The 15,866-nt window shown below is 32.8% G+C and overlaps 1 protein-coding gene across 1 annotated transcript; it reads right to left on the bottom strand.

Annotated features, from left to right (window-relative positions):
* Positions 1 to 2,357: 2,357 nt before the first annotated feature.
* On the bottom strand, positions 2,358 to 15,011 carry LOC128175297 (angiotensin-converting enzyme-like). The gene is made up of 15 exons (XM_052840829.1): positions 14,546 to 15,011; positions 11,472 to 11,636; positions 10,712 to 10,796; positions 10,349 to 10,492; positions 10,022 to 10,213; positions 9,776 to 9,873; positions 9,499 to 9,668; positions 7,842 to 7,966; positions 6,585 to 6,683; positions 6,313 to 6,457; positions 3,813 to 3,911; positions 3,447 to 3,569; positions 2,961 to 3,185; positions 2,793 to 2,850; positions 2,358 to 2,627 (listed from the first exon to the last, which is right to left on the bottom strand). Exons 1-14 carry the CDS (start codon positions 14,750 to 14,752, stop codon positions 2,817 to 2,819), a joined length of 1,911 nt encoding a protein of 636 aa, XP_052696789.1. The 5' UTR covers positions 14,753 to 15,011; the 3' UTR covers positions 2,358 to 2,627; positions 2,793 to 2,816.
* Between the last annotated feature and the right edge of the window lie 855 nt (positions 15,012 to 15,866).

Genomic DNA, 15,866 nt, shown 5'->3' with positions numbered 1-15,866 from the left:
GATTTATGCAGCATAATGTATGCAAATGGTTAATCTTTGAAATAACAAAATCAATGCATTTTATCATTTAAATGCTATTCAGGTCAGGTAATCATCTCTGAATCTTGACACAGTCCAATATATGTTTATATCTTAAAGAAACTCCTAAACTTACTGGAATGGCACCTGGTATATCAAAGTTTATTCCCCTTTTAAACTATTGTATTTCAAACATTTGTTAAGGATTGGATGTTACAATAAATATCTAATTGTTATATTTAATCAGTCTGACTACCAGACAATATCCAGTAACTGGGGAAATAACACGATTTGTTCTATTTGCTTGATAGGTATTTTTTATTCATATTTATTATGTATTTATTCACAAACTATGCATGTACAAAGATCGTTTCAATCGTGACATCAAATATGAAAAAAATGAAAACTCAAGTAACCAATATTTTTTAGATGACCCGCCAACTATCTTTGACCTCATTTTCTTTTCGGATGTTTGATGAATTGTAAGAGTAGATGTTAACATATAACATAACATATGTTTGATATGTATTTATATAAATTTCAATTTTAAAAAGTATTTGCGGAGTAGGAGAATGTAATCGCTGATTATCGTATCTATTTTCGTTTGTCCAAATTGTGCCTATATGAATTCAATAACTAACCCAATACAGAGATGTTGTTTTAATGTAAACGTCACAAGTCGTAGTTACCACAAGTGAACCTAAGCCTACTTTCCAATGACTAACACGAAACGACGCCAGTCAGCAATTTATTTAGGTTGATATGAGTTCAATATGGAACGCGGTGATTTTACCTTTATAAACTTGAACAGAAATTAATATGACTAATAATACTAAAGGAACACTCCTAAACACTATTTTTGCGTTTTTTGCTATCAACGATGTTTAGTTTAGTTTTTACTGTATATGGAACTCGTATGAACTCTTAGAAATACGGTTTTTTATCGTCAGATTATTCAATTTTGGCGTGTGTGTATAATATTAGGAGACTCGGCGAAAAGTAATTCGTCTTGTTAATGACCTTGTTTGTATTTACAAGACAACAGTAAGAGTTTTGTTGATAGTATGAAGAATGTGATTCTCCATCAACTGTAATAAAAATGTTTTACTCCTGGGATGCGTTCAGTTGTGTCAAATAAGTGTACATGTACATGTAAGTAATGACGAACGTTTAAAGAGGCCGATTTGTTTTGGTTTTGAGGAAACACTACAATAGCATTTTTTAACCTAATGTAATTTACATAAAATTCTTTGCGAAGTTTCAAAAAAACCATCGTGTGGTTCTTTTCATTAACTATAGAAATACATTGTATACAGAAAATATCACTTTATGCATTTGAAAGCAGATTTTTTTTTTAAAATTACAATAGCGATTTTTGTCAAATTGTAATGTGATTACTTATATAATTTTCTACCTATGTAAAATATATAAAAGTCTACCCTTTAATATAAGTGGGGTCATCTCAAAATTTCAAAATGCACCAAATTTTGCTATATGTTTGGAATTTTAAACTGAGATAGGTACAAAAAATAAATTAAAAACTTAAGACAAATAATCCTCGTGATACAATGCAGTGTATAAAATTGCAAAGGCGTACGATTTTCACTATTTTTTTTCTTTTCTTTCATTTCAAATTACAGCAGACATTCTTAAATAATTTGTTCCTTGAACTAAAGCACTATATTCCAAGAACACATATATCTAAAATAAGAATTTAGGTTATCTTCGCTCAATTTTAGATTTGAACTTGAACTCTTTGTACATAGTTATACCGTATATATCCATTTACTGTTCCATTGACACAAATACCCATGTAATTGGACCTTGGAAGCAATCCTTTGTCAATTACATGATTAAGTATTGATTTGTTATGAATCAATGTATAAGGTTATCCTTTTCAGATGATTCACTATTCACACGACTAAAAAATTGTGTTGCAAGTTTTGAGAGAAACATTTTTTTCCGTTTTCTTTTTTGTTCTTCTCGGCTGTTAGATTGATCTAAAATTGTTTATTCACGATTAAATTATACAATTCAAATGTTTAATTTTAGTGACATTAAATGGATAGAAAATCGCAAATGGTAATTGAGAAAAATTCATTGTTATAAATGGTTAGTGTCTATATCCGAATTCATTGAGCTTTTAAAAGACTGTCTTTTTAGTTTTATTATCTCATGATAGAAGCCAATGGAAGTAGGTCCGAGTGAAAATACATTACTAGTATTAAATATTATGATAATATTATTTTTAATTCTAACGCTACAATATTGCATTAAGATGCAATAACGAAAAGAAAACATATAAGTGTTTACGTTTTTATTGTGAAACATATGTAAAATAACATTAAAAAATCTTTATGATTTACATATTGTAATAATACATGAGTCAACACAAATTGCATCTCTGGCGGGAATAGTTCCTTGTCTTTCATCTAGTGCAAAATGGTTTGAACACATCAATTATATTCCTGCAACTAATCGATGATTCACATATATGCAAACAGTTCATTCTTTAGTTTTTTCATTCAAAAAGTTTTTGATAGTATTTTCTCTTATGATGATCACCAGTCGCCTTTATTATTGTTCCATGCAAGTATAAGAACCAGTCTCTATAATTGTAATATACGAGTCTCATTTGATGAATTTCATCCGTTTATGATTTAAGAAAATATTGTATGTCATTTTATGCTTTGTTTTGTTTTGCTTCACTGTTAGAATCAGTGGATATAATTTCCTTTGTTTTTGTTTTATCTACAAGAATCAAGGTAATTTACCTGTATTTGTTATTGTTCAAATTACTACTCCATAGACGGTACTACATAGAAGTAACGCCTGAAAGAAACAAATGTAAAAGGCATTTAACTTTGTCTTTTGCAATAAACCAATGAATCAAAAGTATCAAATCATAAAAACAAATGGCTGCTGGAATGACAGATACATACAGGTATTTGTGGGGGTGGTTCATCGGAGACGGGATGTCAAGATGGGGTACGATAGAGGGACACGAGCGGGCCCATCCGATGTTTTCCTCTTTATTTTGATCCTTCAGCCAGAGAAGGAGAGGTTTGAAGAATCTCAGGAGAGGTGTCATGCTTAGCTTCCTCTGTCCCGTGAGAATTTTCATCACGTTCTGCCATGGCTGTGAGGAACCTAAACTCAGTGCTTTCCTACGTATGAGAAAATATAACCTTATATTACCCGCAGGTGAGAAAGCAATCTGTCCACATTTCAACAGCATTTCCTATTCTGATTGTTTTTTTTTATATAAATATTTGTATAAAATATTTTCATTCCAATTAATATACATTTAAAATGAAAAAATAAAATAATGGTTAAAAGTATAAAGTACTAATATAAAAAAAGTAAGAAGTATTTAAATATATAAATTATGTATTTCCGTATAAATAAAGACACAAACAGTTATGTACCTTAGAGCTTTTCCCGCCGCCTTGCTTCCGTAAATATTACACCTGTGTAAATCTCCTTGATGACCTGATGTCTTGCAGAAAGCCTCATGCCATTGGAATTGCAAAATTACACTGATGAAATCTCTGGATAAAAACAAGGGGATCCTATAGTCTTCTAAGGGTGTTCAATCATAAAATTTAATAGCAGGATAAAATATCAACATAAGAAACGTTCTCTCTTTAATTAGTGATAGTCTCTTTTATATAAACTAGAACTTTTTATGTCTTCTTTGTGCATACGTTTACTTAATGATTTTTTCAATGATTTTCGACGATTTAATAGATTCAGAGAGCGAGGAAATGAAATGGAAGTAAAAGCATGGTTACCTAATTAAGGGGATACTAGTAGTCACGTAGAAGTGCGCGGCAGGATCAAAGTCCCCTGAAGATCGTGCAACAGGCGGAGAAACTCCTTCATAACGACATCTGCTTATCAAAATAGGTAAGAAAAATGTTCCTGAAATTCGATTATGCCATGGCCAACAATTAAGAGACCTACTTTTCATATGAAATATAAACAATAAATTGGGGTACAAAATTGAATCGATGGCTTTTAAGGCCAGTAACACAATGAACGAACCTGGTCTCTTCATTTTAAAATATTGCAAGTTATAAGCCAAAATATATTTTAGTAATTATAACCAATAAGTGTACCTTTAGATTGTAATTCTGTTATATTCGGTTTGTAATTGTATTTAATGATATCTGCTACAAAATAAGTAATATTAAAGAAAAAAAAAAGAAAAAAAAATATAAAAAAAAAAATATATATATATATATATATATATATATATATATATATATATATATATATATATATATATATATATATATATATATATATATATATATATTACTTTCAATCATTTCTTTTTTTATAAAAACATTCAAAAAACAATCTTATTAACCCATCTCTCACATTACTTTATAAGGCTGCACAAAACGTTATTAAGTTTTAAAATATGTCGATATAGGTTCTAAAATGTATGCATAAGAAGTCATATTATTCATGCTAAATATCTGGATTTTATAAGCTGATAAGGTCTGCCCTTGATTTATTGTGTCTTACCAATTTAACCAATGTGAGATAGAACAATAGATTGACCATCGCGAACTGAGCAAAACGTGTAGTTGAACAATGAATTGACCAATATGAATTTGGAACGATATATGATAAAACAATAGATTGACCAAAATGAACTGAGCAACATCGTGTATTAGAACAATGAATTGACCAATATGAATTTGGCACGAATATGTGATAAAACAATATATTGACCAAAATGAACTGGTCAAGAATGTTGATAGAACAAGCGATAAGCCGATATAAATTGGGTCTAATGTATAGTAACTGATTAGATTAACAAATGTGAACTGGGCAAGAATATGTAGTAGAACATTAGATTGACCGATATGAACTTTGCGAGACCAAAAGATTGAACAGCATGGACTGGGTATTAATGTGTAATAGATAGGCCAATATGAATTGGGCATTAATGTATGGTAATACATTAGATTTACAAAAACCAACTGGGAAGAATAATAGTAATTTGACAAAAATGAAATGTCAATCAAACCTATCAAAACATCCAATGATACATCAAACCAAACAACGCATCCAAAGATACATCGAACCCAACAACACATGTACATCCTATGATACATCGAACCCAACAACACATGTACATCCTATGATACATCGAACCCAACAACACATGTACATCCTATGATACATCGAACCCAACAACACATGTACATCCTATGATACATCGAACCCAACAACACATGTACATCCTATGATACATCGAACCCAACAACACATGTACATCCTATGATACATCGAACCCAACAACACATGTACATCCTATGATACATCGAACCCAACAACACATGTACATCCTATGATACATCGAACCCATCAACACATGTACATCCTATGATACATCGAACCCAACAACACATGTACATCCTATGATACATCGAACCCAACAACACATGTACATCCTATGATACATCGAACCCAACAACACATCCAATGACACATCGAACCCAACAACACATGTACATCCAATGATATATCGAACCCAACAACACATCCAATGATACATCGACTCAACAACACATGTACATCCAATGATATATCGAACACAACCACACATCCTATGATACATCGAACCCAACAAAACATGTACATCCAATGATACATCGAACCCAACAAGACATCCTATGATACATCGAACCCAACAACACATGTACATCCAATGATATATCGACCCAACAACACATCCAATGATACATCGACCCAACAACACATGTACATCCATTGATATATCGACCTAACAACACATCCTATGATACATCGACCCAACAACACATGTACATCCAATGATACATCGAACCCAACAACACATCCAATGATACATCGACCCAACAACACATGTACATCCAATGATATATCGACCCAACAACACATGTACATCCAATGATACATCGAACCCAACAACACATGTACATCCAATGATATATCGACCCAACAACACATGTATATCCAATGATATATCGACCCAACAACACATGTACATCCAATGATACATCGACCCAACAACACATGTACATCCAATGATACATCGACCCAACAACACATGTACATCCAATGATACATCGACCCAACAACACATGTACATCCAATGATATATCGACCCAACAACACATGTACATCCAATGATACATCGACCCAACAACACATGTACATCCAATGATACATCAAAACCAACAACACATGTACATCGAATGATACATTCCATTAAAAACACATGAAATATCCAACCTGTTATTCCACCACTCTTTGTTGTAGTCTGACGGTAGAATCAGACCTCTAAATACGTTCCAACGCCAGTGGTCCACTGCAAAAGCATAGGGTAAGACAGCCACCTTTTCTAATGCCAGCTTTAGCAGATAATTGATATCTTGCTCTAAAAAAACAATTGAATGTCGTTTTTTGAGTAGCAAACAAATAATTTGAATTTTAAAGTAATAAACGGTTTTTTTTCTTTTAAAATCACTTTTCTAACAAATTGAATGATTGTAAATTCAAATTACCACGGTCCTCGGGTGTTGGTCCAATAAATCCAATTTTCTGATGATGATCTTGTGTATTTATTGACAAAGCGGCCAAATTCGAAAAAGCGTCATGAAAGGCTAAAGGCGGGACAAAATCAAATTATGTAACAAATACTAAACTAAAAAAGGAAATAAAATCATCTGATAACTGGATATAATAAGCATCATTATTTCAAAGTTTATTTGAATCTTGACTATTTAGTCTCCCTACTCAAATACATAAGCTTTTAAATATTTTCTGAGACGAATTTAATTTGATGTTATGACCTTACCACGTGTATGCATTGTGCTAAAAATGAGTACGCAATAGTTTACACTACCAACCAAATTACATGCCACTATAAGAAAAGGCCCATAGTGATTTTATACCAATGTTGTTTCTTTTAAGGTATTCAATGTATAATGAAGGGATGTTGAACAATTTTCAATCATTTTAAACCAGTTAAATATGTATTGCTAGATAACAATGAAGATGAAATGAAGCAAATTCACATAACCGACCACACATAAGAAGCCGGTCATTTTGCATCATAAAATTTTTTTAAAGAGTTATCTCCCCTTGTTGAAAAAAGAAAATTTTAATTTCGTCAAAATATCTGCGGTAAATAATTCATTTTATTTCATATTTAAAAAAAGAGAAAGAGTATGCATGTATTCACCAAGAGAGTTTTACAAATTTAAAGTTACTTTTTAGATTATCTTGTTAAAACATGCGTTGCCCATAGACTTCAATGCAAAATTCGTGGTGTAATTAGTTGGACCATAATTACTATTTTGAAAATTCCTTTGGTGGAGTGTTTTTATTTGATAACATTTTCAAAATGATATCATGATTAAGAATATCGGACCATTCATTTATTAGGTACAAAATGTGGTCGTTATACATTGAATACCTTAAAATGAAATTTATTAAACAAGCTCATTCAATTTTATTGCCTTTGTGTTAAAAATGAAACTTGTGAAGGAAAAATAATGCCATATTTCGCATGATAGATCAGTCAATGGAGCAAGTATTACGTCATTATTGGTAGTCTCAAGTAAATTTGTTTTCAAAAGATAAGTCTTATCTCTTGGATAGACCACGCTGCTGTATACAGTGCAAGGTCAACCTAAGATATCAATGACAATTTATGTGGGCCTTAGTATCACTCGTCTAGAAGTATCTTACAACCAATGTCAAGGTGACATACAATGATGCGCTCTTCTTTAGGTTAGTACAGACATTTACGCTCGTACCGGGATTTGCACCATTCCGGAAAATCGCGGGCTGTTTTTTGTAGCTCTGGTAATAAACAATATGGCCAACTTCCCGGTGTGTCATCTCCAAGTCATCATCGTCAATGTTTGTACAAGCTTTTATTCTAAAATATCAGAATAGTCAATTATTCTAAATGTACAAGCTTTTGCTCTGTAATTTATCAAAATAGTCAAATAATTGTAAGTGTCCTTGGAAGCCTTCAAACTATTATATAGTAAAATATCCCATTGATCTACTACAGTTTTAATATACACTCTCCCACCATCACTAAATATAAAAATGATGATCCCAACACTAGTGTAGATAATTTTTTACTTATTTTGTCAAGTAACCATAACTTTCAGGATCTTAAATTTAAGTACGATATATTTCAGAACATAATTCAGCTACTTCCAATAAATCATCTAATTCGTCAGCAACAAAACTTTGTTGGACATTGGAAACCGGTATATCACCAATTATAGTTATTCTAAACACATGAAATTGTTCAAGATTGAATAAAATATTGTTTCTGATAAAATGTTAATGCTAGTATTTTATATAGTATAACAATACCATTGTCCGTAATTTAGTCTACTACGACATCACAAAAAATAAAGCAACGTCTTGAATAGTTCTGTGTATTCTAAACTCACTATTTTTTTCTCAAGTACAAATCTTAATCTATGATTTTCCCATCCATATCATTGCCTTCGGAATAACCCTAATATTATCTAATCTTTGTAGTCTTAGGTAACATACCATTGGAACCTATTTTCAATACTACATAACAGAATGCAGTAATTCAGTTATGTTTTCTTTGAGACCTGACTCTTCCATAATGTTTACACGTCTCTTTTAAGTGCAAGAACATATTTGACCATCAGAAAATGTAATTTAAAATTGTGAACTATTGTATGTCATGAATTGAACCTTCTTTAACCATTAGCAAAATAATTTAGTACTATCAATTATATTTTGACACAGTTAAGAACTTGGTAAACACTGTGAACGTTATAATTTAGAATCGTTTTAACAAGACCTTGGATGTTCGGGAGGATGTAAATAACTTTTCCTTGCATCAAAACAAGCTAAAAATGACGCTTGTTTCAAGGGAAATATATACAGATTGTGTAGTCTTAGCTCAAAAGCCGAACAAATGAAATAGACAGGCCTACGCCACATTGCTGTTTGACGAAACTACCCAAAGTCTAAACTCTTGTTAAAATGGTTCTAGTACCACCATCTATATATTTCCCTCATAGAACTCATAAGAATACTATACTAATACTAAAACAGTATGATAGTTTAGCAATATTAACTGTTTTTATTATAGATCATAGCTTTTTAAACCATTTGTACTAGTATAATCTAGTTTCATCGACAATGTTTAAGTCCTTCAACTTACAGACATATGGCTTCGTCATGAATTACAACTTGTTTAATCATTGGCACTATAATTAAGTGTTGTCAACTATGTTTCCGTCGTAGTGTAAACATATTTACTGTCAACTGTGTTTCCGTCATAGTGAAAACTTGTTTACTGCCAGCTATGTTTTCGTCATAGTGTAAAACTTGTTAACTGTCAAGTATGGTTTCCAATTTAACCATTAGTTCTTTAATCCAATGTAATGACCATCGTTTGATACACTACACCTGTAATCCTCCCCGTCCCCAAAGTCCCAGGCTGAGGGCTGACAGAGCACCTGTCTGTCCATGGGCCTCACAAACATAGACCTCTCCCAGAATTCCTCTGTCAGCGGATCCAGGCCTAGAGACACATAGAAGTCCTCTGCCAGTCGATACAGGAGACTGATGTTAAAGTTCTGACAAAATATATAGACTTCAAGATATTGGTAAAAGATGATCCTCGGAAAGGATTTCCCATTAAGTTACAGGGAAGTAATGCTTTCACCACAGCTAGTAAACTAACCTGTTCTATCATGATTTTTGTTATGTTGACTTTCGGAGCTTTTGGATACGGTTCTAAGAGATTGTAAATTCTATGGATATTACCCCCTTCGAGGGAACCTAAAAATGCAACAGTGGATTATATTCAAATGCATTCTCAAGTATCTAAATTTGTTGAGTGATCGTACCTGGTAATTTTCTGAGATTTTCAAATAATTTTCAAACAAGGACAATCAAACAGTGGTAAAAAAAATCTGTTAGTACAAACCTAGCAGGTGGGCTGGTATATGTCCTGAGCGGGAGAACAGATCCCTCCCGTGCAGCATCCGGAGACGTTTACGTACGTAAGCGTGGATCTCGTGGTATAGCGGCTGTAGTTCCTGGAACAAACGGGCGATCTCGTTCTTAAAGTACAGCATCTCGTACTGCTTCCCCCACCAGTCCGCCACGTCCGTGTGACCTTGAAGGAAACTTGATTATCATTCACTGAACTATAATTAATATCTGAGCACATTTCAACGCGTTTTTTATTTCGGTTCATAAAGATGTAAGAACAAGGTCCATGGGTTTTCGCCAGTGGAATAGTTCGTCTTACCATTATATTGGACAGCCTTGTTTAGATAGGTAGTGAGGTTTGTGAATTGTTTTCTGATGTCACTTCCGGTCACATGACGCCAGCCCTCCCAAACCGTCAACAGTTCTTCACTGTCCCGGCTGTTCCTCATAATCTGTTCTAATCCTGTTGTTAAAAATAACAGGTTCGAACCCATAAATAAGATTATAACCTACAAAAGTGTATTACTGCCAAGTAAAAATTTTTACTAACGACGCATTTGTCGAGATGTAAGGTGAAACAATGCATTGAGTGACGAGTACAAATAGTTTAATATCAGTGACCTGTGACCTATAAAAATGTTCAGTTTGAGAGTGATGGGCTGGACGGTGACCCCTGACCTACCCTCTTGATGGAGACAGTTCATCCGCGGCAGACAGAAGTACGCCTCCCTGTACGTCTGCTGGATGTCTGATTGGCTCCTCTTTAGCTGTCAACAAGAATTATCATCTTTATAGACCAGTAAAAGAATAGAATTATCATCTTTATATATCAACAAGAATAGATTTATCATCTTTATATACCAGTAAAAGAATAGAATTATCATCTTTATATACCAGTAAAAGAATAGAATTACCATCTATAGTCCTGTTATTTGGCGGATTTGTTTGGTACATCTTCCCAAGTCAAGGGTTACTGATTCGCCCTTGACTTGGGAAGATGTGTTTGGTAATTAATGCATTTGCATTTTGTAATGGGCTAGATAATGAGAAAGGCTTCAAATGAACATAATTTTACTCTTTCTTTGTGTTTACTTTGTACAGAATAAATATGAAATATTCTCTTTTATGTTCTCTTGGTGCAAATGCCTTTAATATAGAAGCCAGATGTCATAACGTTCTTAAAAACTTACGCTTTATGGTTTTAGTTTCATGTGAAAATATAAAGTAACGTTAAACATTTCTCCTTTCAACGTCATTTAAAGTTATTAAGTGCAAGTCAATGAAACAATTGGATTAAAGACATCTTCTACAATATACCAAAACAATTTAACAGTAACACACCTTAGTCTTTTTTTAAATGAAATGTTGTTTTATGGCGGCAAAAATTTACTCTAATCCTAGATAATTTTCTGAATGTGATGTTTAACTGAAAGTAACAATACCTTCTGTACCAGTTCCGAGTCGTTCGTGGCGTACGGTCCGGATCTCTCTATAATCTGCGTCAGCTGTCGTCTTAACGTGGTGTTTCTGAACTTCTGAATCTCAAACATCTGGGCGAACCTGGTCGCCTCTTTGTCAAAGCCCGCCAGGTTTTTGGAGATTCTGTTCTGTGAAGAAATAAGAAAATCAAGTACCAGGTATTTCTCTTCAGTAACTACTAAATTAAACATAATGTGGGGGACCAACGTTCGTGGCTTTCGTGGGTAACCCTTGCCCACGAACATACATCCCCACGAAAGTATTTACAAGCATTTCTTTAATATCTATTTACGAAAAAGAACCATCGACTATCAACGAAATTACGTCCCCACGAACCAGGAAAATTTTGGCTAACACGAACATTAATTGACCCCCACGAATGAAAATATTTCCACATTATGTAACGTAAGTTACAAAGTTGTTAAACATTCAAATAATTGACAACTAATTCATTTAAACAGTATGGAGAATAGCCTTTGTTATTTAAAAAAAAATTAATAAAAATGCGCTAATTGGCCCCTCCATATTTTTGTCTGATCGTTTAATTAAAAAAAACAGTGTTAAGTGCCTGTAATATTTTTTGACATTTATATCAATTAACTAAATAAGGGGTCAAAATACTTTGTTCTTTCACTTTGTCTCTTTAATAATTGTTTCAGATGTCATTGGCGGATCCAGAGGGGGGGTTCCGGGGGTCGGAACCCCCCCTTTCTCTGGGACATATGATTGTTTTTGAAAACGTTTAAATGCCTATTAAAAGGCAGTTTTTCCAATTTATAATAGAAATACTGTAATTATCTCAAATAAATGCTTTAAAATTGTTTATTTAAAGAATTTCGTACTACGTCCCATAATTTTGTTCTTATATAAAAAAAACCCTATCGATTTTTTATCGAAATAAAGTACATTGTACTCCCCTTCAGCATCTGGTGTTTACTACACTGAGTAAACATGTGGGAAATTAGAGAAAAAATACCTAAAATTAAGCAGTATCACAGATTTTTAATAACATCTACAATGTATTTTCTACTCTATTTCTTTTTTTTTTAAATCGATTATAGTTCATACTGTTTCGAACTGACAAGCTGTCGAGTAAAACGATGTTTTACTTTAAAAAGCCGCTTTCAAATGTACTGTTTAGTTAATTAACGAGGCCGGGTCTAATTAGTTCTGCCCTAGATTTTTTAATGAAATTTTTTACCTGAATTTCTAATGATATAATTATTATTTTAAGATTAAAAAATAAGACATTTACCACACCGTTTGTTTCGGGGGTCATCTCAAAGTTTGTTAATCTTTAACATAGGACCCTATGGGATTTCGCTTGAAATGTATCAATTTTGCACATTTTTTTAAACTTCTGCCCTAGGGATTTCTTTTTCTGTTCTACATATTAAAGTTATTGCTAAAAGGCATCAAATGGTCAAATAAAAAAAACCTTTTACCTCCTGGTTTGTTCCAGGGGTCTTATCAAAGTTGATTTTTGTATGCCCAATTTCCCCAGATTTGTCAGATAATGGCTATTTTTTATTTGAGAAAGGCGAAAAAGGTGATCTTTATAGTATTATTAAAGCATTCAGACATATTTAAGTAATAAAAAAATATATAACATCACATATTAAGGGTCATTAATATAAAATACACGGTTACTGTCTTGAAATATATGAATTAAGCTATATTTAGGCAGGTTAAGAAAACGTGACAGAGGGTTAGACCTGCTGAACCCTCTTCACGTTTTCGACCGTAGCCCAAATATAGCTTATACTTCGAGACATTTATGTTTATTCCACAATAAACATTATTTTTACGCATCAAACGAGATATTTTCAACAATTTTCGCTGAATATCTGCAATTGAAACTAACACGCCATGGCGTCAACCATGCAAAAAGATGACGTCACAATACAATTAAACGCTGCGCGAAAGCGTGCGTACTCGTTCTGTACTCGGCCTCGTTAAGTTAAATTATTGTAATAGATGATTTTTACTTCGTTTCATACGAAAAATACAAAGGAAACTCATTTCCTCATGACTGCTTACGCGAGTTATGCTATAAAAATGCTAGCTACCTTCATACCCAAATGAAACCATACCCAAATGAAACACAAAAGGAAGCCTTTTTTGTTTTGTTTTCCAAGAGTCGGAAATTCAAAAATACCGTGTAAAGGGTTTTTATGTAAACCATTATGAAAATGCACAACTTTTAAAAACTTTTTTAAATCGCATTTGATCGCATCTATACTAGTCCGTTAAGGACTTGAGTTGAGTACTGAGGTTGAGGGAGAGAAAAGTTTGGTGACGGCGGGGCACGATGTAGCGCACCCAGAGGTCACATCAACTTCCCTGGGAAGACAATTGCTTTTACCATTGTATAACACACGTACCATCTTTTCAGCAGATAAATTATCCCTATTCTTTTGTCATATCCTATCATTTAGACCTTTATTTAAGAAGGCAATCGATATAAAGAAATCAAAATCGATAAATAGTCCAGAATTTAAAACATCAAAGACATAGAAAAATTTACCAAAATATCCATTTTTTTAAACAGTTTGTCGTAATAAGTCTGAGTTATTTTTTGTTTCTAAGTGTCTCTTTTCTATCAAGCATAGACACACTTTCTCATTGCTGGAAACTTGGGTTTCTTAAAGCTAGATATTATGCAAATCTTCCTGACCTAAACCAAAACGGCAAAACACTCAATAATGCAGTGCACTCTGATATGTTGATATAGATGTGAAATAGATAGTGATGAGATTAATGTTTATTAAATACAGTTGTATACGCACGGAAAACGTTCAAAAAGTCCTTGTTTATTGAAAAATGATGAATTTTGCACATATTGATTTTCATCAAATGGAACCCCCCCTTTTCCAAATTGCTGGATCCGCCTCTGGATGTGATTATCGTTTAGTCAGTTGAAAGTGAAAAACTTTATACCTGTAATGTCAGATTCATATTCTTCTTCTTTTTTTTTATCAAAAATATTTTTGTTTACTTTTTCAAGATGCCACGTTGCTTATAATTGGGTACTCACCATTTTCTCTTCATTTTCAGTTGTTATATTTGTATAATATTCCCAAGCTGATTTATAGAACACATTCCATAATATCTTATACGTTTCATCGTGATCTACGACAAATTCTAGCGCCGTTTTCTCATCTTGTATTTTGATAGAGTCTGCGCTTGCGCTCTGTATAACATACAGAATCTTTAGTGCATGTATCAAAATCATCTTCACCATTTTGATATCTGAACGCAGCCCGTACTCGCTGCAGATATACAGGAATTCTGTGCAAATATTCTCGACTTTGATTTTTTTTTGGTTTAAACTGTCAGTTTACAAAATTAAGTAGAAAGCCTAATGTTGTTTTCATGGGTTATTATCACCTTGCCTTTAATTTTACAGGTAAATTAATGGCAGACATTAAATAAATGACAGTATGACGAACGACACATGTGGAATCCTCCTGTATGAATTTATCTTTTGATTGCCTTTCTGTGTAAATGATAATTAATCTGTGTAGTATGCCGGATGCATATGAATTCTGGTTGTCTCTCTTCAGGTGCAAAGGAAAACGTTTAATGAGAGTGTAAATCAAGTGCATGATAAACAAGCTCTCTCTCTCTCTCTCTCTCTCTCTCTCTCTCTCTCTCTCTCTCTCTCTCTCTTGGAATACTAATTTCTGGGGGGGGGGGGGGGTGCGATTCTATAAAGTAAGAATTTATATTTTCCTTATTATTAAAATTCTTAACATTTTCTTCATATTGCCATAATTTTGTTAAAGTGAATACGGCGAATATCTTGGTAAATTCATGTCTTTATATGGGCAAATTAAAAGTTATCCCCCTTACATTACTTAAAATTTGCTGTTTAGCAAGACAAATATGAAATTGTCGTACTGAATCGATATTACAAATAAATATGGTTAGATTTTCTCACAGACTCTCTCTTTACATTAGCTTTTACAATAACAATGAATCAACAATACTTGCTGTTAGTACACTAACTTCAATTTCAATCTTAATTCGGTGGGTTGTTTTTTTTTTTAAATATTCTCCCAAAAAAGTGGGCGGGGTGGCAACTTCATCATAGTATTTTTTTTTCTTTGTAGATTACTAAAATGCAATTTCATCAAAATTAGATCTCTAAAAAGATGGTTATACATGTACAAATAAATCGCTTTGTGGTGCGATCTATTTGGAGCGAACTAAAGATATAATTTTATTTAGACTGAGAAACATGTTTTCTGCAAGTATTTAGATTGAATATCTTTAAATTTAGGTATGATTATTATAGCCGTAAAATTATGTATGTTAAAAAAAAATTCAGATATATTGACGGTAAAATTTGACTG

The sequence above is a fragment of the Crassostrea angulata genome, chromosome 1 (genome assembly GCF_025612915.1).
Source record: "Crassostrea angulata isolate pt1a10 chromosome 1, ASM2561291v2, whole genome shotgun sequence".
In the NCBI taxonomy this organism is placed as follows: Eukaryota; Metazoa; Mollusca; class Bivalvia; order Ostreida; family Ostreidae; genus Magallana; species Magallana angulata.
The sequence above is the reverse complement of the archived record's forward strand: the minus strand, read 5'-3'. Positions and strand labels throughout refer to the sequence as shown.